The sequence below is a fragment of the Phycodurus eques genome, chromosome 17 (genome assembly GCF_024500275.1).
Source record: "Phycodurus eques isolate BA_2022a chromosome 17, UOR_Pequ_1.1, whole genome shotgun sequence".
Classification (NCBI taxonomy): domain Eukaryota; kingdom Metazoa; phylum Chordata; class Actinopteri; order Syngnathiformes; family Syngnathidae; genus Phycodurus; species Phycodurus eques.
The window spans coordinates 2963310-2985232 of record NC_084541.1 but is presented as its reverse complement, the minus strand read 5'-3'; the positions used below and the strand labels follow the sequence as shown (position 1 = coordinate 2985232).

The following is a 21923-nucleotide window of genomic DNA, read 5'->3' as shown; positions in this document are numbered from 1 at the left end:
GTTGTTTGTCTTGAAGATCATAGTGTGTTAGAATTAGACACAAGGTGGCACTGTGAGTCTGTAGTTGCATTATTTCCCCTTACTAAAGGTCATAGCAAGTTTATAAAATATTTCAATTTACATTCCTAAGTTGAAGAATATTCTTGTCTTTGAATGACTTATTCAAATAAGCTGAAATTTGTTTCACTTTGTCTTCTTGGTCCCTGCCGTGTTGGAATGTGAAGCTGATCAGATCATACCAGTTATGCAAATCATTGCTCTTTGGCTTCAATGTTACCATTGTGAGTTAGTTAATATGTGATTTCTCAGCTCAAGTGCTTTCTGTTGGACAATGTCAATTATTTGCCCAGGATTCCAATGTGGTCTGAGCCTTGGCAGAGTTTTAACCTTAAAAATCTCGTGACCCACCCTCACTGGATCATAAGGTACTTAGTCACAATGAAATGAGAACCAGCATGACACATTTCCAAAGACAATGCTGCTCAGTTTTTATTGACCAGTTTTAAAGCAAATTCAATTTGCGTTTAACATGTTTTGTTGTGGTGGTTGCCGTATGCAGTTGTGTAGAACATCCCTGTGCCATAATGAAAGGGATTTTGCTCCTTTTGGGCTAACCGAACTATATTAAACGCATACCGCAACTTTAATAAAGCTCTTGTATTAGAGCTCATCTTACTGCAGATGTCCCTAAATGTTGTGGATGTTGAATATACGTTCAGTCCTTACTTTGCTTTGTTATTCTGACCTATGATAAATTAATGCGACCAAGATTGTATTCCTATAAATTTGTAGGCATTTATTGGATTACCTAATGTTCTTCCAAATTAAACAGACCAATAACCTGAATTACATGGTTGACTGTAAGCACAGTTCAAACTATTAATCACTGAGCAGTTATAGCCTGCTGAAAAAATGTCATGATTTTATTTATGTTGAGCCAGCCTGAACACTGATAACCCAACTGAGTGCAGTTACAGATGCACATATTCCTTGCGTGAGCTGTAACAGCAGATGCCTCCCAAACAAAGCGCTGATTGTCGGTGCTCAACTCTTTGTGAAAGGAGCATCTCTGTGTTCTCGCTCAGCTGCTGAGCAAACAGATCTGTCGCCGGTGTGGGTCGCCCGCAACCCCTGCTCAAAGGCTTCATTGCAGCCATATCCGGCCGAGAGCAGGTTGCCGACCACTGGACACATTGTAAACCTCCCAAAAATACAATTTTATTTGTTGGCTCTTGGGGTGTATAAATGGGTTTTGTTAAAAGTTTAAATGTCAGGTGTAAAGTGTGTTGGAAAATGCTGAATGGGTACAGTAAGTTCATGTTTTCCTCATTAATGTACACACAGCACCCCATATTGACACAAAACAAATGCTGATTTGTTAAAAAAGAAAAATGGAAATATCACACAGCCATAAGTATTCAGAGCCTTTGCTGTGACACTCATATATGTAACTCAGGTGCTGTCCATTTCTTCTGATCATCCTTGAGATGGTTCTACACCGTCACTGGAGTCCAGCTGTCTTTGATTATACTGATTGGACTTGTTGAGGAAAGCCACACCCCTGTCTATATAAGACCTTACAGCTCACCGTGCATGTCAGAGCTAATGAGAATCGTGAGGGTCAAAGGAACTGCGTGAAGAGCTCAGAGACAGAATTCTGGCAAGGCACAGATCTGGCCAAGGTTACAAAAAAACGTTCTGCTGCACTTAAGGTTCCTCAGAGCGCAGTGGCCTCCATAATCCTGAAATGGAACGTTAGGGACGACCAGAACCCTTCCCTGAGCTGGCTGCCCGCCCAAACTGAGCAATTGGGGGAGAAGAGCCTTGGAGAGAAATGTAAAGAAGAACCCAAAGATCACTGTGGCTGAGCTCCAGAGATGCAGTCGGGAGATGGGAGAAAGTTCTAAAAAAGCAACCATCACTGCAGCCCTCCACCAGTTGGGGCTTTATGGCAGAGTAGCTTGATGGAAGCCTCTCCCCAGTGCAAGACACATGAAAGCCCGCATGGAGTTTGCGAAAAAAAAACACCTGAAGGACGCCAAGATGGTGAGAAATAAGATTATCTGGTCTGATGAGACCAAGACAGAAATTGTTAGCCATAATTCTAAGCGGTATGTGTGGAGAAAACCAGGCACTTCTCATCACCTGTCCAATACAGTCCCAACAGTGAAGCACGGTGGTGGCAGCATCATGCTGTGGGGGTGTTTTTCAGCTGCAGGGACAGCTGAAAAGTCACCGGTTGCGATCAAAGGAAAGATGAATGCGGCCAAGTACAGAGATATCCTGGACAAAAAACCTTCTCCAGAGTGCTCAGGACCTCAGACTGGGCCGAAGGTTCAACTTCCAACAAGACAATGACCCTAAGCACGCAGCTAAAATACCAAAGGAGTGGCTTCAGAACAACTCCGTGGCCCAGCCAGAGCCCTGACTTAAACCCAATTGAGTATTTCTGGAAAGACCTGAAAATGGCTGCCTGCCAACGTTCACCATCCAACCTGACAGAACTGGAGAGGATCTGCAAGGAGGAATGACAGATGATCCCCAGATCCAGGTGTGAAAAACTTGCATCATCATTCCCAAAAAGACTCATGGCTGTATTAGCTCAAAAGGGTGCTTCTACTAAATACCGAAAAAAGGCTCTGAATACTTAAGGCTGTGTGATAGTTCAGTTTTTCTTTTTAATAAATCTGCAAAAATGTCAACAATTTTCTTTTTTTTCTTTCTTTCTGTTCTGTTAATATGACGTGCTGTGTGTACATTAATGAGGGGGGAAAATGCACTTAAATTATTTTAAGAAATGGCCGCAATATAACAAAGAGTGAAAAATTTAAGGGGGTCTGAAAACCTTCCGTACCCACTGTACGTCTAAGCATTGACGTGATTGACCCCTGCACCAGGTTTCCGGTTGGAAGTCAAGGTTCTGTACTGATGTAGGACATGTGGTACTTTGTAATCGTGTCCATGTACATTTAGAGTTTAGATTAGAGCGACTAAGGACATAACATGGCTGAAGTGGACTTTATTTCAAGGTTTCTTTTTTCAGAGAGAAAATAAGTACAGGCAAGTGTTGTCATTGTCATTAGCAAAACCTTTAGCTTGAATTATTGAGTGGCGTCATGTTATGATTGTGGTAAAATGGGTTTCATTTTGTAACATAACAATTTTGCTCCATTATTATACACTTCAGTCGTCGAGTAAATACTGTAGCCTAGGTCATACCTGATTCACAGAAAGCACATGCTCTCAACTGTCATTTGTTCAAAAGCATCCTACACAGATCTGATGCTTCGCAAGTTTCACAAAGCCAAGTGGGCACGTAGTTCGGTATTTCAAATGCTGTTGCGCTCTTCTTTCAACCGCAATGAAAAAAAGGAGTATAGTCATCATCAGAAGCATATGTACGGGCACAACGTATTTATTGCTTGTCGACATCTTGGTGACTGTCCTTGGGATTTCTCTGTGGCTCTTCGGTGCGTTCGGAAAGACCTCCACAACTGAATCAAGCATTGCACAGAGCCGATGAAAACCACAAGGTTCACCGAAACTCCCTCGGCCCCTCTTGCTACTCTTTAGCAACGCTCCTTCAGACGATGGTAAGGGTTCATACATGAAGGACAAGTGTGAGATAGTGCTGCCACTTTTGATGAGGTACAAAGCCTGGCGTAAGTTATTCGAATGACCTTTTTCACAACAGCCAATTTGACGGAGGTAGTCGGACATACTGTATGTTAGTACAACACATCGAATACAAAATACAATTCGACTAAATTTTGGGGAGGCGTGGCGCGTGGAACACATCTGAATGAGGATCTGGATAATGGTGTGGAATACGGGAATTTATCATTCAGAACTTAGTCACAATATCTATGTAACTAAACAAGGGAAACCATAGAAATCTCACATTTGATCTTCCAAATGACCCCCAGAGTCTCCCCTTGTATTATCTGTTGACGTGTTCAAAGGTGCCACCCGTCTGTCACTTGAAAGGGCTCCGTCGTCAAAGCGCATTCGAGCGAAGGGGTTCTGACCAAATGGCGGCCAAAAAGATGAGGGACTCGTCTTGTCCCGTGGGGCACCGAATGCTTTTTTCTCTCTGGCGATATTTCCACTGTGGGCCACGGCAGACACTGGAGGGAAATGGGATTTTCTCGTCTGATCTGAAGTTGTCACTGTCCTTTTTGCAGGTACAGTGTAATTGGACAGTGACCCTATTTCACTGCTTAATATCATTTCCAGTGCATATTAGTAATAATCAGAAAGGCCTTGTGCGGTTTGGATGTTTGTAAAATTGAGGCAAATTGAATCATTTACAGTCCACAAGTTGCTGCATTCATTATGACTATTATTTCACCTCGTGGATTTATATTGCATTTGATACTCCCGTATTCCAAAAACATGCATGTTAGGTTAATTGAAGAGTCTAACTGTAATTGTCCTTAGGTTAAAATGAAGTGTGATTGGTTGTTTGTCGAGATGGGCCTTCCGATTAGCTGCCGATCAGTCCAGGTCGTGTACCAATTTCGTCCGAAGTCAGCTGGGACCCAAGTCAGGATAAGCAGTATAGACGAGAATTTCGAAACGTGCAAAACAATGAAAGTTCTGAATTCGCCGTCATGCTCAATTTGGTCATTTAAAAGCAATGCTAAAGTTTGTGTTCGAAACAAAGTGTAACGTCTTTGAATCTCAACCAAATAAAATGCAAATAGAATTCAGAAGGTGAGAGATGTGTGTGTGTGTGTGTGTGTGGGGGGGGGATCAAAGGCTTTGTGTGTTGACCTCAGTTCAGGAATGAAGAGACTGAGTGTAAAAAGTCTTTCTGAAAGCAGGCGCGGTCCCGCTGGAAGCTTCACAACACCCACACATGTAACAATCTGTGCCCATTCACAGTTGACTGCCACTTAAAACACATCTGAGTGGAACCACAACCTGGAACATACACTCACTGGCCACAACATTAGTTAGATACACCTACACGATACCTTGAGAAATAATAAGGGTCATTTTCATATAATTTCATCAATAACTGTAAATCAAATTCAGCATTTTTTTTTTTTTTTTTTTTTTTTTTTTTTTTTAAATTTGATTTGAATTTTACGCTTCCTTGATTTTCTGTGGGTAAATGTCTCCCATGTTGAAACAACCATTGAAAGTTTGAAAAGTATTATTTTAGGATAGTTTTTTTCTTGGAAACAATTATGACATTTGGATCAAAAACAACTGTCAATAATTTCAATACTCATATTCATAAAATGTTTAGATTTTCAAAAGGAAATTAAGTGGGCCCTGTCTTTACTGTTATATGTACGTATAAGTAAATTATATGGAAATGACCCTTATTATTGCTGAGTTTGAATTCACACTCACATTTAACAATATTTCACTATTGCGGGTATAGTTTGCAGTAGTGTACAACGGCGCTGCATCATAGTACTTTTTAGGATTGGGGCAGAATATTAGAAAAAGAGTGTATAAGTGGTAATCGCACCCGCCATTGTGGCGTTTTTGATGGAAGTAGGCCTGTTGCGGGATTTCGGACACGGACACGAAAGAAAAGCCCGGCAACACCTGATATGCAGCACAACCGTGTTAGCTCCGGCAGCTGTAAGGTCAAGGTGCAGATTATTCTCAGGAAACGCGAACATTAGTTTCCCGCAGCTGGCTCTGCAACATTTTTTACTTCAAAGCATAGTTGTGTATGTTCAAAGTACTGGATTATATTCTGACCATTAAGTTGCATCCATGCAAATACACAGTGTGTTTTGCGTGAAGGAAAATTCTGAGTTATTTATTATTAATTATATTGCTGTATTGTTGATTTATATTACGCATATTAAATTGGAATGATTATTTCGAGAACAAAAACACCCGGAGTCCCGCACGCAACTGAACGGAAAACACGCAGACGTGTGGAGTTGTGTGTGAAATTCAGTTGATATATGTCAATGGAATTCTTTGTTAGCAAAATTATTATTGACAACTTCAAGCGCAAACTGTTTGCATTTAGTGTGCATTAAAATAATTTGTCAAATTATTCCTAACGTAATAATGATCGTAGTTTTCTGTGTTACCGCACTCACCAGCCACAAGATTCGGTAAACCTGCACAAAAACATATTTATTGTGAAATGAATACCTCTGCCAGTCACAATGCAAAATAAGAATGGTTGAAAAAATCTTTGGGACAGCTTTTATTGGAGCTCATTATGTCACGTGGACCTAATGATGTCGGTCATGATTGTAACTAATTTGTAGGTTTGTAGTCCTTAGCATATTTCCTACTAAATCTTGTTTTCAAAGCGCGATGACGGCACTACACACTTTTCGTACCTGAAAGTGTTTTTTTTTAATTTATTTTTTTTTATATAAGTTTTAAGTCAAACATGACTACGACGATGATTGTACCCCAAGCGACACCATAACATCATCATGACATATAATGAGGATAGCAATACTTGTCCCATCGGTGGTGGGAGGTAACGAAGTACAAACATATCTGTACTTTCTTCTCCTTACTTTGTCAAAATAAGGTTGAATTATTATTATTATTATTATTTTTTCAATCTGTGCAGATCATAACCCGATGTAAAAAAAAAAAAAAAAAAAAAGATGTAAATAACGAGAGGTTGAGATCTTGATTGCACCCGTGTATAAATAAAAAACAGATTGGGGAGAGCAAGCTGTTCCCCTTTCGAGGCCCTTATTTTCGAAACTGGTTTGATGTCGTTGGCTCTAAGAATGATTCGTGGCGTCTTGAGCAATCCTTAAAAAGCACAAGCTCTGCTGTTCCGAGATTCTCGGTCCGATCGAAAGACACACTTGCAGTGGTACGGTGGTGCAGTCACTGACAAGTAAGTGGGCATGAGCTGGGATCAGATTCTGACTGTAAGATAACCATGAGCAAAAATATTGTCTCACCACGGCACACGTTAGCAATTACACTCTGAAATGTATTATTTTGAAATCTTTGGGTAAATAACTTTTTTTCCCGCCTCTCCCGCTACGCAGATACATTATATCCGAATATTATTATTTTGTTTATTATTATTTATTTGTTGTTGCAAGCCAAATTTGGAATTCAAATTCAAGTGACGTGTGAAAAAAATTAAAATAAAAAAAATAAAAAATAAAGAAGGAGAGCAGATAGTCACCAATGCACTTTCAGCAGTTTTTTGAATGGAATAGTCAAACACCCAAATACAAAATGAGAACACTTGCAGGGAGAGCGGGGCGTGGTCAATGGCCAACCAGAGCTCATGGCGTCACTCTCGAGGCCACGCCCCTTAGAGCCACACATCAACACACAGCCAATGGGTAACTTTTGGCTTAAATACCCTTTTATTTTTACATTCCCTCTTATTCTGTTTGCATGTATAATTGACAAATGATTTTTTTAAAAAACGTTTTTCTTGTGTACTTCAGTACATTTTTTTGTTTGTTTTTTTGTTTTTGTTTTGCGTGAGTACTTGAGTGAATTGTTTCGTGGATACACGAGCGCACGGGCGCGCCCCTGTCAGGCCGCGGCGGCGCGCTTTCTTATGCAAATGCAGGTGTGACATCAGCAGCCACATGAAAAGTGGGCCGGGGGGTACTTGAGCGCCCACTCTGCCTTCTCTCACTCTCTCGTGCACACACGCGCTCAGCGCTCTGCAAAACACACCATGCGTACCTGTCCGGAGTTATTCTTACTTCCCATCTTGGATTTTTCGGACGCATCTGGCTGAAAAAAAAAAAAGAATTAAAAAAAAAAAAAAAAAAAAAGAGACACCGACGCTCCCGAGGATACTCCAACCTGCTGGCTTTGAATTTCTTTATTGTTTGATTGAACGTGGAAAGCTGATCGCAAAGAGGGTGAGTTGCAACTTGTTTAATCAACTTTGAGAATAATTGCGCGGCGCCAATGCGCGTGCAGTATTGTTATTATTATTTACCACAATGCCCAAAAAATGTATGCGCTCAATAGACGCCTGTTCATTTCCATAAAAGCTGGACTGAAATATCAAAGCATTTAGTTTGCAACGTCTTGCTAAAGAAAAAAATACTTGCCTAAAAGCCAATGAAGATTGATAAGAAGATTGTTTGTTAAGTCAATTGTTGATTTCTTGAAATTGGAGCTGCAATTTGAATGAGCGTTGTTGATCTGCATTCATCCCCATGTAGTCCCACACCCCAACACGCGTTTCCAAATTGACAGTAGACTATAACATATATTATTTTATTTATTTATTTACATTAACGCCTTTAAATCATCCCATCTGGGATTTTTACAGCGTGTTTTGGTTTGGGCCCGGGGCCGATGAGCATGACAGGTCCATCGTCTCCTCAGTTGCAAAAAGATTCCTTATCGGCTGCTGCCCACACTGGCTGGCGGATTACCGAGCTCGCTTAAATGTTTTTATTTTATTTTATTTTTAAAAAAAAAAATTTTTTTGCGAGTTGGGCCAACTCAACGCCAAGCCGAAATGCAGACTGAGAAGATGTGGGGAGCAAATCCAGGAGGAGACTGGCACGCTCACGCCCAAAGAATAACTCTCAACGATGATATTTTGGAGTTATGTCACAAACTTATGCAATATACTTTACCATGCGTATTTGTGCAGCAGCTCAGTGTGTGAAACCTGCCAAGTGTGAGGTTGACCACCACTCCGCATAAACACCCACCAAGAAATTTCCGCTTTGCTGGGGAGCTTCAGGGCACTGCCGGGGTGCTGCTGGTCGAGAAGGTCACCGGGGCGCAAACGCGTGTTTGTCCGTGTCGTATGCGATCAAACAATGCAAAACATGCCCAGTTACATATTCTTTCCCAAAACGTGATGGGTTCTCTCCCTTTTATTATTATTATTATTATTATTTTCCACAGATCTATCGCAACTGCGCCCAAATGAGATTCGTGTCCAATTTGACATCACTTTTTGAAACTCCCAAATCTTAAAATAATAATAAAATAAAAACAAAAAGCTAACTTGGGCTCAGTTAAACGCACGGGATCAATTTGACTTGCTAACAGTGAGAGACGAGTGCAGAAAACACACCCAAATGGGCTGCGGAAAATGACAAAATGGCTTTAACGCGCACACGTGCTGTACATACATATCAATGGAAACACGATGAATGAGCGGATATTTCAAGAATCTGTTGTTTTGCATGGTGCACTGTGCCGTTTTCATTTGGTCTCACAGCCTCTGTCGTAAGTTCCAAAAGGGAATGACCTGCGTTGAACGGTTCTTCAAATTGAGATGATTTTCATGCACACGCGTAACAAGTTCATTCATGTCGTTTTTAAGGCTTTCATTGTTTCAATCCGGATAGTTTTGAAACGAGTTTTGGCTGCCATTGTTTTGTTTTCGGTGAAGTGAAACCCCCTCTATAAAACGTGTAGCTTGTGTCTCCTAAAAAAAAACGCCAAAATGGTTCCAATGATATCTTTCACCCAAAATGTTGCAAATAGCGCTGATCAGTTGTGTTCTTCTTACAACAGGGTTTACTACAACAAAGCCTTTGCCATGACGGTGGACCTGTGAGGTCAAGAAGCTCCCAAGCAAACCTTTGAACTTTTGTGCTCGGTGAACCGCAATCATTGTCCAACCATGAGGAGGTGCTCTCACGTTCTGCCTCTCGCTGTGCTCGCTGCTCTGCTGCTGTCTCAGGTCTGCTCTGGCATCAAATGGCTGTACGTATCCATTTTCCTCCAGTTGACTCCGCTTTTACAGTCCGTCCGTTCATGCGACGTCATGAAGTTGCACCGCCCGGGCGTGACGCTTTTCTGCACGTTGAGGCGCTTTACGGAGTGCGGGGCCCGCGGCGGCTTTGAAGAGGGCCCCGACATTCCCGAAGTTGCTGCCGACGAGGGGAAAGCTCGTGTGTTCAGTCCGCGTGTATGTCATGAAAGGATTATGGTAGATTAACAGGCAGTTCCTCTGGCTATGAACGGAAAGTTCTTTAACAACTCGGATGCGGCTTCAGTAACCAGAGACAGCGAGGTTCACTTCTAAGCCATCAGATCAAATTTAGCACCGGTGTATAATAATAACAGTAATAACTTCAGAAAGCAAAGAGGGAGATTGTCCTTGAGACTTTTCAGTGCAAATTTCGTGTGGATCGGTGAAACTGGTGACTGGGGAAACTTTTTTTTTTTTCTTTCCAAGAGGGGCCACTGACTGATACATTATGGGCACGTCGTTAGTTTTCTAAGCTCAATTCCAAGAGGACGTGGTTAGAGATTTCCGAATAGCTATTATTTGGATTTGTTCTGTAATAATTGGGGGGCCATTTACACTAATATACATCCATAAGAATATGGACTGTAACAGCCGCCACTTTTTTTTCTATAATCCTAGTCATTCTAACTATTTAATGCATTTGATACTGTGAGCTACGGTACTGAAATTTTGTTTAATATCTGCAGTCGCCATGTGTTTATCGAATGATAATAAAGGAAGGTTAAGTCTAAGGGCTTTATTTTCGTCGACAGCATAAATCCGGCACGGTGGGCGACATAAATCTGTGCGGAGATGGGCTAGACCAGGTGTTGGTAATCTTGCAGACAGGCGCAAGCCGGTATATTTGAAAAAAGCGAGGTCTACACTGTTATGATCAATCTCGTCTAATCGAAGCGGCTTCTCTCATTCCCTTTAAATGTGGCGGAATGACAGTCTGGCATGAAGACGTCACTGTCATCCGTGCATCGTCACCGCTCTGGTCTGCTGTGGCCACAGAGCGGGTATCCTTATTAAATACAGTATGAGCTAGCGATAACCCCCGGTGACCTCACTTATCTATCCCCCACCTCCGATCAGTCACATATTCATGAATGGATTACGTCTGACATGCACGACGCATCCTGTGCCCTGATGAAGTTCGCCAAAATCCTGTTAGACCAGTGGCCTACCTACTGTGCCAGACTCAGCCGATACGCCCAACTTATCGCCGACCGGTCTGCCAAATTGGCAAACCAGACTCGCGCTTGCATGAAAATCGGGATATGCCAGTTTTCCCGTTCGGCCGCACATGCGCAGTCTACGAAAATAGAGACCTTGGAGTTGGACCAATTAGACATTTAACGAGACATTTAAGGCTTGAAAAACTAATTGCCAATCACGTGTTTTTGGCATCTCATCTTCCAATTGGCCAATTTACAGGCGACGTTTGACTCACCAGCGTGCCGCTGTCACCAGACTAAAGCGCTCTGCGGAGCGGCCGACAAGGCGACACAGTCTTCATTCATCTGTGCGGGTCTGAGAGTATGAAACCAAAGCTTGTGGAAGATGAGAATAGCGGTTAGCCTGGCTAGATTAGACGATTCCAGTCGCCGCCATTCTTAAAATATTCATACCAGCAGGGCCTCGGGACTGGTGGCGATGAACAAGGGCAGCGGCGCGAAGTGAAGCTCTGCCTGTGGCCCCAAAATGTTATGTGCAGTAAAGCACGGCAACAACACACAGCCTCACGACACTGTGCTGTAAGACTTGTCGCATTACCTACGTCATAAGGCCATAACTATGCCACTTGCGAAATATGCAAGCGCATCCTCAACTACAATAAAAGCACAGGTAAAACAGTGGAACAGAGAAATGCTTCATTTTTTGGGGGGGCGGGACTGGCTACGATGTGTCGTTTTACAACACGCTATGCTATGGAACACAAGAAGACAGCGGCTGGCTCGTTGAAGAGTTAAAAACGTGCAGGGCTCCCTCTAATTACAACAATTACATTCAGCGTAATGGTGAGTTGCAATATTAATCATTTGTTTTTATTTGTTTCTACGCGACTGTCAAAATACTGTATGGTGCCAAATAGGTTTGGGGACTGCTGTACTGTGCTGAAAATATGACAATGATGTCATGGATTAATTGCCTTTGAGTCAACTTTCAGCATATTATAGTCGACTTCAAAAAATCTTTCATCGTTCAACCGGATTTTACACTCACAAATTGTGTCACTTTGGCCATTTCTTCGCATTACAGAATCATTTTTGGAGCCTTTAAAGACAAATATTTCCAAACAAGTCTGAAGTGTAACTTTTTGAAAATGATGTCATGGTAGGTGTCGTGGGTACCAGGGTGTGGTTGTCTCTATATGTGTCCTGTGATTGACTGGCAACCCATCCGGGGCGCAGTCCACATTTGGCCCAGTCATCTGGGGAGACTCCAGCTTTGTCGCGACCTTGAACAGGATAAGCGCTATAAAAAAAATAAAAATAAAAAATAAAAATCATTGGATGGGTAGACGACCGTGTTCCCATTCATGTTTTTAATTGTTGAAAACATTGTAGTTAGTACAAATGGCCACATCAACACCGGAGTGGCGTTTGTTCGCACGTCAGAGACACAGCACATTGACATACAAACATGAAATCAATACCTTTGACAAAGAGCTTATGTTCATTCAGTTTGTGGTTTAATTTGAGCATATTATTACATCAATCATACATTTGATTTCTGCCCAACTTTTGTGGTGCATGAAACAAGGAGGAATCCATGAAGCATGATTATTTCTTTGTTCAATAAGTGTCATTTTTGAACGTTCTACTTCTCTATTTCTTTGTAAATAGTGCATGAATGTTTAGTCTAAACCTCGCACATACAGGGGAGTGTTACAATTTCTAAAATCAAAACGAAGTTTTCTTTTGGCCTTTGTAAAGGTTTCTAGACTACTAAGTAGAAATCTAGTTTGAGTCATTGTTTTTTTTTAGAGGTTAATATTAATCTGTAAAACTAAACTAGTTTCTTGTGCACTTCAGTGGTGTCCAGTGTGTCTGTATTTTCAGTCAGATGAATTTTAATCCATTTTTTAAAAAGCCTATTGAACACACCTGTATATAAGTTGCACCCACAGTAAAAATCATAAGCTTTTCCACACATTAGCTGCGCATATTACGCATACAAACACAATAGAAAAAAACTGCCAACCTCGCTGAAGAAAATAATCACAACTAAAAAAGAGAATGAAGCAACACAGAAGCAGAAATACTGCTAGTCCACAACAAAATATGCACAACAAAAATAAGGTCCATAATCTTAGGATCGTCACATTCATTTAATCGGATTAGCTACTCTAAAATCATGTGCAGTGGCTGCGTCATAGTTTTTACGTCACGTTTTTGGCATGCTGGGTTTGTGCGTTTGAGGAGAGCGGACAATACCGATCCCGATGCTTCAGTGTGTGCGGATTTGATGTCAAAATGTGAACAATGTCAACATGAAGCTCAGAGAATAATTCGTCAACTATAAACATGATTTTGATAACTTAAAAAAGAAGCTAAAAGTCGACCAGAAAGTGAAACGTCATTGTTTAAGACGCAGGGGCAAAAAGTTGTTGTGTCTTTCAGTCTGAACTTTACGGTGGTACATTGCACAACATTTACAACGGAGGTTTTGTCAAGGCACTTTTCATATGAAGCAAGTTTGGGATCACTTGGCTAATCTTGCAGAAGGAATAAAACATTGGACAGAAACAAGAATGAGGTCACACTGAAGACAGAAATAGAAAGAAATAACACTACGCATCAAAACGGGGCGTAAGCACGTGTGCCGAGCGAAATCGAAGTGCGAAGTCGTTTAGTCTTGATGATGCACAGTGTTGCGTACAAAAGCAGATGCGATAATAAACACTTGTGAGTGACCATGAGCGCCGTGGCGCCACAGTTTATCGCTGAGCATAACCCAGCGGCCCCACAGACCCTGTAATGTGAAACAGGTCCTGCTGCCTGCACCGCTGCCCGTTTCTCACAAACATAGATCAGAGGTAGCCTCCCCTGCCTGTGGTTTCTCTGTAAATACACAAAACCTAAATACGTTATAATATAGTCTAATATGATCCTCTAATAGTATTTAAATAGAACATTCACACTGAACCGAGGCCAAAGAAGACAAAACCTCCCACGGTGCAAAATAGAAATGGTGAGGAGCATATGCTAGATATGATCTATCTGGATCGGAGATTAGGCGATTTTGCAAAACTATTTCTGGGAATATCTCATAGGAAGTTCTGTACTGTAACAAAAAGGGTAAAAGCCAAAAGTGGGAGATTTTCTCAGTTGATAATATGGTTCTGTTTCTGTGATGGACATCAGCCGAAAGTACCCCTCGAAATATTTTTGGTTTTCATTTTAATTCAACTGCATGTTCAAAACTCTGCGATTGGCCGGCGACCGGTTCAGGGCGCACCCCGCCTCTCGCCCGAAGATAGCCGGGATAGGCTCCAGCACGCCCGCCGCCCTAGTGAGGAGAAGCGGTTCGGAGAATGGAAGGCTGGATGGATGTTCAAAATTCCCTACATGAAACTCTTCCCATATTACATCAATGTGTGAGGTTCGGCAACTATTTTCATAAATGGCCGATCACTCTCACGTTGGTTTTGCCGCAGTTCGAGGTGCACGGCGTCGCAGAAGACAGCACATTAAAGTGCACATAAAGCTTTCAATCGCGCTAAAAATACATTCCAGGTTTAAAGCGAGCAAAACACAGGCCAAGCCACACAAATACAGTATAGAAATGATCAAATATTGTGTTTTACAAGAACATTTTTTAATGTACGTGTGGATGGAATAGCGAAGCTTGTGGCCAAAATGTACCCCGCGTCAGGAGCCGTTTCTGTGTGCGACCTCATTTTTAAAAATGTATTTCTTTTTTTTGTCTCTCTTCACTCCGCAGAGCAATATCACATACACCCAAGACCTTACACATCAACCAGACCCAACACTGTAAGCTGTTGCCCGGCCTGGTGTCCTCCCAAGCTCAACTGTGCCGCAGCAACATGGAACTCATGCAAACCATCATCCAAGCAGCCCGGGAAGTCAAGAAAACGTGTCAAAAGACCTTTGCTGACATGCGCTGGAACTGCTCCTCCATAGAGCGTCCCAGCGATTCCTCCAAGTATCGTCCAGACCTTGACCGAGGTAGGGCCAATTACATGTACGATGCCCCAAAAGCCACTCTGTATTTTCACGGGTGAAAGGTAATGTTTTCAACGTTCCTTTTGTTTGGTTTGATCTTCACAAGATATAGTCAACAAATACAAAATGAACAGAAATCAGCAGGAGTTGCAGAAATACACCATCAGTGCCATCAGTTACGTGGGAAACGTCTCGTCTCTGTCCGAGGATGCTTTGGTCAAACAAACGTTCGCTCTTACGCGATTTCCCCGCGTTCTGAAATCGTTCTCGATAGCTGTCGATGCTTTCCACACGTCATCGCCAATTACATCAGTGCTCGCTCTATATGACACTTCGGCTGTCATGGCATATTATGGGATGGTAGACAGGTTCATTTTCTGTTTTCCATATATAGATGTATATATTCCCACATCAGAGGCGGGAGAACCAGGGGGGGCACTTGGGGTACCCCCCCCCCCCCCTCCCCCATACAGCACAGAGTGGATGTATGTAATTTCTCTTAATTTGAACTTTCCTGAAAAAAAGTCCTTTGAATTTACTTGACATGTAGATTGCTAGCACATGATTAAAATGTGTTTAACATACATATTTTGTTCGTTTTCGAAGGAAAAGGGTAAAATTACCTCAGTTAATCACATTTGAATCATGTCCAACTGCAAATGGAGTAGGTTTTTTTTTTTCAGCGTAGCTCCTCGATGTTGTTCCCACACCTCCATATTAAGGAGTATTATCTTAAATGCGCATCGAGGCGCTGGGATCGGGTATCGAGGAGGGTCCACGGACTGTTTCCTTTGTGGAAGTCTTTTAGCTCCTGAACAGTGATGTAAAAAATGGGCGTGTACCAGCCGGATCATAAATGGCACAAGACTTAACATTAAATAGTTAAACTCCTGTTTTTGTCATTCCTTGATTATTTTTACACTGGATATTTGACACGTTAAATGACTTCTCCTGGAAAAGACAACATTGAGGAGCAAATGTCTCATTTCGCCCAACATTTGACCCTCCTCGCTCGTCTTTTGTTCTCCTCAACGGATCACTGGTGGGAGGAGCAAACATGTGAACCCAGCGAGGAGTGAGGACTGAGGAGTATGCAAATACAGAAATGAGATTTAGCCACAGAGACAAAGCACTTCACACTCACGTTCTCACCATCACTGAGTGGGAACTGAGCCCACACTGCTTCCACAGGAGGCAGAAAGTTAAAGTGACTGTGACACCCTCAGTAACTTACATAATGACATAACTGCGGGTAATTAAATTAGAAATTAGAAAAAGGCTTATGAATTTCTCATCCATCCTTGAATGTTTTCAATGTCTTGTAGTATAATAGCAAAGGTTGCCACTGGTCAGTTTATTTTCAGTCTTTTCAATGTTGCTTCTGGTCTCACTCATCAGGAACAAGGGAGTCTGCATTTGTCTATGCCCTTTCCGCTGCCACCATTAGCCACACCATCGCAAGGGCGTGCACCACTGGAGATCTGCGCCTGTGCTCATGCGGTCCGATTCCAGCTGAGATCCCGGAGCCCGGCTATCGCTGGGGGGGCTGCGCTGACAACCTCCATTACGGGTTGGTTATGGGTTCCAAATTTGCGGATGCTCCCATGAAGATGAAACGTGCAGGCTCCCATGCCAACAAACTCATGCACCTACACAACAGTGAAGTTGGCAGACAGGTAAGCAAGAATTAGTCAGGATGTAGCAAAATATATGTTGGTCATCATATTCTTTCTGGTGTATTGTGTAGTTATCTGATCATTTTAAATCACTAGATTCAGTTCGTCATCAGCTACGTGCTCTCTGTTGACAGGCATTGAGGGAGGGGGTGGTAATGAAGTGTAAGTGTCATGGCGTATCCGGCTCGTGCTCCATAAGGACTTGCTGGAGAGGCCTTCAGGACCTGAGAGAGATCGCCATGGACCTGAAGACGAAGTACTTGTCGGCTACCAAGGTGGTTCACAGACCCATGGGGACACGCAAGCAACTGGTGCCCAAAGACATTGACATCAGGCCTGTGAGGGAGAATGAGCTGGTCTACCTGCAGAGTTCCCCAGACTTCTGCACCAAGAATGACAAACTGGGTTCAGTCGGCACACAGGACAGGTGGGATTGCCTTTCACTTGTCAGAAAGCCGTGTCGTTTGGTTCACGTCAATAGGGTTTTAAAGTTCTAAACTAACGAACAGCACTGTACCCCATTTGTGCATCTTTTCAATACGGGATCAAACCCGGAGGCGAAGTACCCGGAGGGCAAAGGTTAGACATACAGATTGTTCAACAGAGAATTATCGCTTCTGTGAAAGCAAGGGAAGGCAATGAGCAAAGGCTTCTTTCCACCAAGAAATATTATGTGGTGCACAGCGCATTTTTTGGCCTTTCCATCGTGAACGTCCCCAAAATATCAAACCCGAACTTTCTAACCGTTTAGCACACTTCGGTTTGGGCGCCAGTTGTAGTAGTAATTTACAGGAATTTACTCCATGCAGGTTTATGGATAATGTTTGCATTTCGAATATCTTCTAATTCGAATGAACTTGCATGTATGGTGAGATGCTGTCTGACTGCTATGATGTCACACTATAATATTTACATAAATACATACCGCAAAGTGGAAATGCAAGCACGATCAGTGTTAAGCAATCAATCTGTACCACGGAGAACTGAACAGGGAAGGAAAAAAAATGGGTCTTAAATCTAAACTGAACTGTGCCCCTTGTGTGAAAACGTGACTTACCGTGACTCTTTAACAATGGCCAACCCGCACAGCAGCAAATAGGAAATGACCAGTCCTGACTGTCAACTCATCCAGGATGTTGACTTTAGGAAAGTGCTGTCCTGCCCGGTGGCAAATTTTAGTTAGCGGGCTGGGTGATAACAACCTGAGCACTCGGTCTGTGGCTTGTCTGAGCATGTGTCGCTGAAGAAGGCCACTGTGACTGGGATCCTTGTGCTTTTATCTTGGACCAATGACTAATGCACTTATTCCTGGGCCCCGGAGAACTCAAGCTGTTATCAACTGAAGGGGCGCACACAGATTTGGAAGCATTTAAAGGTTTCCCCTAGATAAAGGTTAGCTGACACCATTTTGCGCACTCCAACTCGGTCGGGGCTGCGCGTGGCACTCGTTCGTGGTGTGTGAGAATTTAGCAGGCAGCAAGGAGTCATTTTGTCTGAGGGTCTTACTCATGCTGAGATCTGACGAAGCAGCATCACAGTGAAAATATGCAGCTTTATCTTTAAAACGTATTGAATTTCCGAAATGATTTTAAACGTTTATTTTTGGAGAAGGACATGCCTTAATCACAGACTCTATTTATCCGTTTTGATATTGCATGACAGCAGAGGCACATTTTGAGAACAACAAGCAGGCAAATATAAAAAGCTGTTTCCACAGATGATGATTCATCTTGTTCAACGAGACATTGGACAACTTCAAATCGCGTGTCAAAGACCGTCGCTGATCTGTCCAACTGAATACTGTCATCACAATCCCGTTGACTTTGATTTTCAAGATTTAAAGGCTGGAATTTTATATTGTTGGCTCTCGGCATTCACTAAATAGGTTGAATTGCTTGACTCGTACGGTGCTGTCCATGCACAAGTCATACAGTGGACCTTCAGGAGTCAAACACAACCCATTCGCGGCTGTTCGACCTTTGATATTTGCAGATTGAAAATAAATGTTCCCGATAAGAAGTCATGGAAATACAGTGGACTCCCGCAGATTCACATTTTTAGAGGTGCGATGATTCATCGACCACGAATTGATGATCAAATTCATCGCTAAAGATGTTTGATCATCGATTAAATGTTTAGAGACCTTGTTTAACTTAAAAAGTCCCAATTCCTCACAATTTCAGCCACTCAACAGTAAATACAGTATCAATAATTACATGTATTATAATAACAAAGCATTAAATATGAATGATAATATCTGTTATAATAATAAAGCAGACTGATAATCTTTGTGTTTGAAAATAAGATATTTGCAAACATCTTTGACTTAGGAAAAAAGTGATCTATTTTCTGACATCTTACGGGCGAAACCAGTAACTGAATCATAATCAATTTATGTTTGTGCATTGAAATAATGTACTGCTTTTGAATACATGGATGGAAATGTAAAACGTTTTTTTCAATCCGATGCATTGGTTATTCGAAAAAAATAATCATCATAATTATTCAAATAATTGTTCGTTGCAGCCTTAAACATTTGTATTTACTAGTCAATATTCATGAACTTAGTCTGTAGTGATAGACATGACCATAAAGAATGGATCTTGCTAGTCTACTGGTTCTCGTAGCTGACTTTGGTGCAGGTGGCCCTGATCACAATCAAAAGTCGTTTCTTCAATTGTTACATACAGTACAGTACGTTAAAGTAGCATTCTGCTATTTTGGCGCCAATACTTGACTCGGTCCCCACGCTACACTTAGGCATCAACACGGCACATAATCTATGGGGTACGCCATAGAGGTTGGGTACGCCCCAGACGGGTCGCCAAATCACGAGGCACTCCGGTTTGTGGGCCGTGAGAGGAAACACTCGGGGCTTTGGTAAATCACATGTCGGCGCCCAGAAGGAACATTTTGACAACTTTGCCTTATACAATATAAGCACTTATCTGTCACTCACTTGGTGGCCACTTCAAGCAGAGGCTTTATCAGTCTTGACACTCGAATTGACCTCCTGTCTACATTGTTAGCCTCGACATTCGCTATAGAAACTCTTTATATAGTCCGTGTTTCGATGGCGAGAAATACAAGGGCAAACGTGGTCTGGGATGCATCAGTGATTAGAATTGAAGATACAAATCTGATCTTGAGATACGATCTCACACTGTAGAATTTTTAATGCCGCACCTTCGGTTCGGATGTGTTACGAGGAGACCTTGGTTCCCAAAAAATGTGTGGGTGTTCCTATTTGCCAGCTCCCAACAATGTCATAAACCTGCCTTTCACTCTCCTCCTTCACTCCTGCTTCCACCATTTACTTAAGCGCCCCTCTCGTCATGCTGGTCATTAACACTCTGCCATCATAAAACTGAGCCATAATGTGGAAAGGGCAAACTTAAGAGAAGGGGCAGGCCTGTGTTTTCAGTGTGATTTATGGCGGGGTCTGTTCACCGCCTATTCAAGAGTCCATTGGCTCCCGAAAGCATCCAAAGCGTCTCGCGCTCAAAACGATGCGACAAAGGAAAATGAGAGAAAAATGAGGGCACAACGCTCGGTCGAGAATATTTCAAGGGCCATTGTGGACTCTTCGCAGGCAGTGAGTTTCTACAGGCCGCTGGATGAAATGTTTAGAATGAAGCCGTTCTCTTGCCGGAAGCCAAACTGGAAACGGGTTGTCTTTCAAACAAGGGTGCTCCCTCAATCTTCTAACTTCATTTATGCTAATTTCAGGCAGTGTAACAAAACTTCAGCTGGCAGTGACAGCTGTGACTTGATGTGCTGCGGCCGTGGCTACAACCCGTATACGGAGAAGCTCGCGGAACGCTGCCATTGCAAGTACCACTGGTGCTGCTACGTAACCTGCAAGAAGTGCGAGCGGATTGTGGAGCGATACGTCTGCAAATGAGTCCGTCGCCTGTACCGAGCCGCAGATGAACCGAAGCGCTACAATACCCAGAAGGCAAACCTTTGTCTTCAACTTTAGCATGTGTATTTCACCATGACGTGGTGTATCCTTGTGTCATTATTACTTTAGTAAAGATTTTCCAAACTGCCAGTTGGGTTTCTACTGGACATGGAAAGTGACGACAGTTTATGCGAAGACAGCCGTCCTCCTGGGTAGTTTCCTTTTCCTGTTAATGACCATGAATTCTCCCAGCGTGGATAAGGAAGGTCTATTTTATTATTGCGCTAATAAAAAGTAATAACATTGGATCTTAAAGCTGGAGGAGAAGGGTGATGTCGTATCTCCCCCTAGACAGAAATCTGTGGACTTGTGGGAATTTTTATTTTAAAAATTTTTTTTTTTTTTTAGGTACAGTTGATACTTTTTTTCCTTCTGCATCAACGGACACCAGAGGAAAAGCAAATAAAGGGAACGTAGAGTACTTTTTCAAACACAGACTATTTTGGACTTTGGACCCGCACATTCGTCGTGTGTGTATCTTCAACATGACTTTTTTCATTGTGGACTGAAAGAAAGGGAAAAAGTACTTGCAGATTAATCATCCTTTACATCTTGACATGCAGTGACTTCAAAATATATTCTATTATCAAGAGCATTATGAACTCATGGATTTTCTAAACCACTTATGTGTGGATGTACATACTCTTATTTTGTATACTGAAATAAAGATAAATATTTATAAAATTATGAAATGATTTTCATCATGATCTTTACATTGATATTTTATGATTTTGTCCTTCTTAAGAGCAGTTTGCACTTAGTGGCATATACATTGAACATTTCAGGGTAAGCAGGAGGACAAATTGACCAAAGTTGGATTTTCAACAGGGATTCACTAAAAGGTGTGTTGTGATACTGTTGGTTTATATTATTTTATAGTCCTGTGTAACCCTTCATATTTGAATCATGGATAATTATCGTCGTAGTTACGGCAATTGAATATGTTGAATATCTGGTGTAGAAGCTAACAAAACTGTGGACCGGCAAACATGGGAAGAATAAAATGCAGCTCCCGGTCTCGCTTGACAGAAATTAAGAGTTTAGATACAGGGAATAACCTCAATAGAGTGAATTTAAACATGAATTTAAAACAGAAAATGGTCAGTGTTATAAAGTTGTGAATTTGTCACATCACTATAAACTGCGTACAGTTGAGGCAAGAAGTGATGCAATATGCAGCTAGGTGTAGAGTAAAAATGCAATGTCAATATTTGGAAAGTTAACATTTTCAGGAAAAAAACAAACTAGTTTAGAATTAAACTCCAATATTTTTGCTTGAGTTTGTTGCAGAAAAGGTGCTAAAATAATTGTGATGAATCCCTCAAATCATGCTGCAATAATACATTTAAAAGCTGTTAGGTTGTTCCAGCCACGTTGGAAACGTTTGCTTGGAT

At 42.0% G+C, this 21923-nt stretch overlaps 1 protein-coding gene across 1 annotated transcript; it reads left to right on the top strand.

Annotated features, from left to right (window-relative positions):
• The first annotated feature begins 7611 nt into the window (after window positions 1-7611).
• wnt11 (wingless-type MMTV integration site family, member 11) lies at window positions 7612-21157 on the top strand. The gene is made up of 6 exons (XM_061702392.1): window positions 7612-7847; window positions 9475-9666; window positions 14648-14892; window positions 16288-16565; window positions 16700-16992; window positions 20295-21157. Exons 2-6 carry the CDS (start codon window positions 9584-9586, stop codon window positions 20467-20469), a joined length of 1074 nt encoding a protein of 357 aa, XP_061558376.1. The 5' UTR covers window positions 7612-7847; window positions 9475-9583; the 3' UTR covers window positions 20470-21157.
• Window positions 21158-21923: the final 766 nt, after the last annotated feature.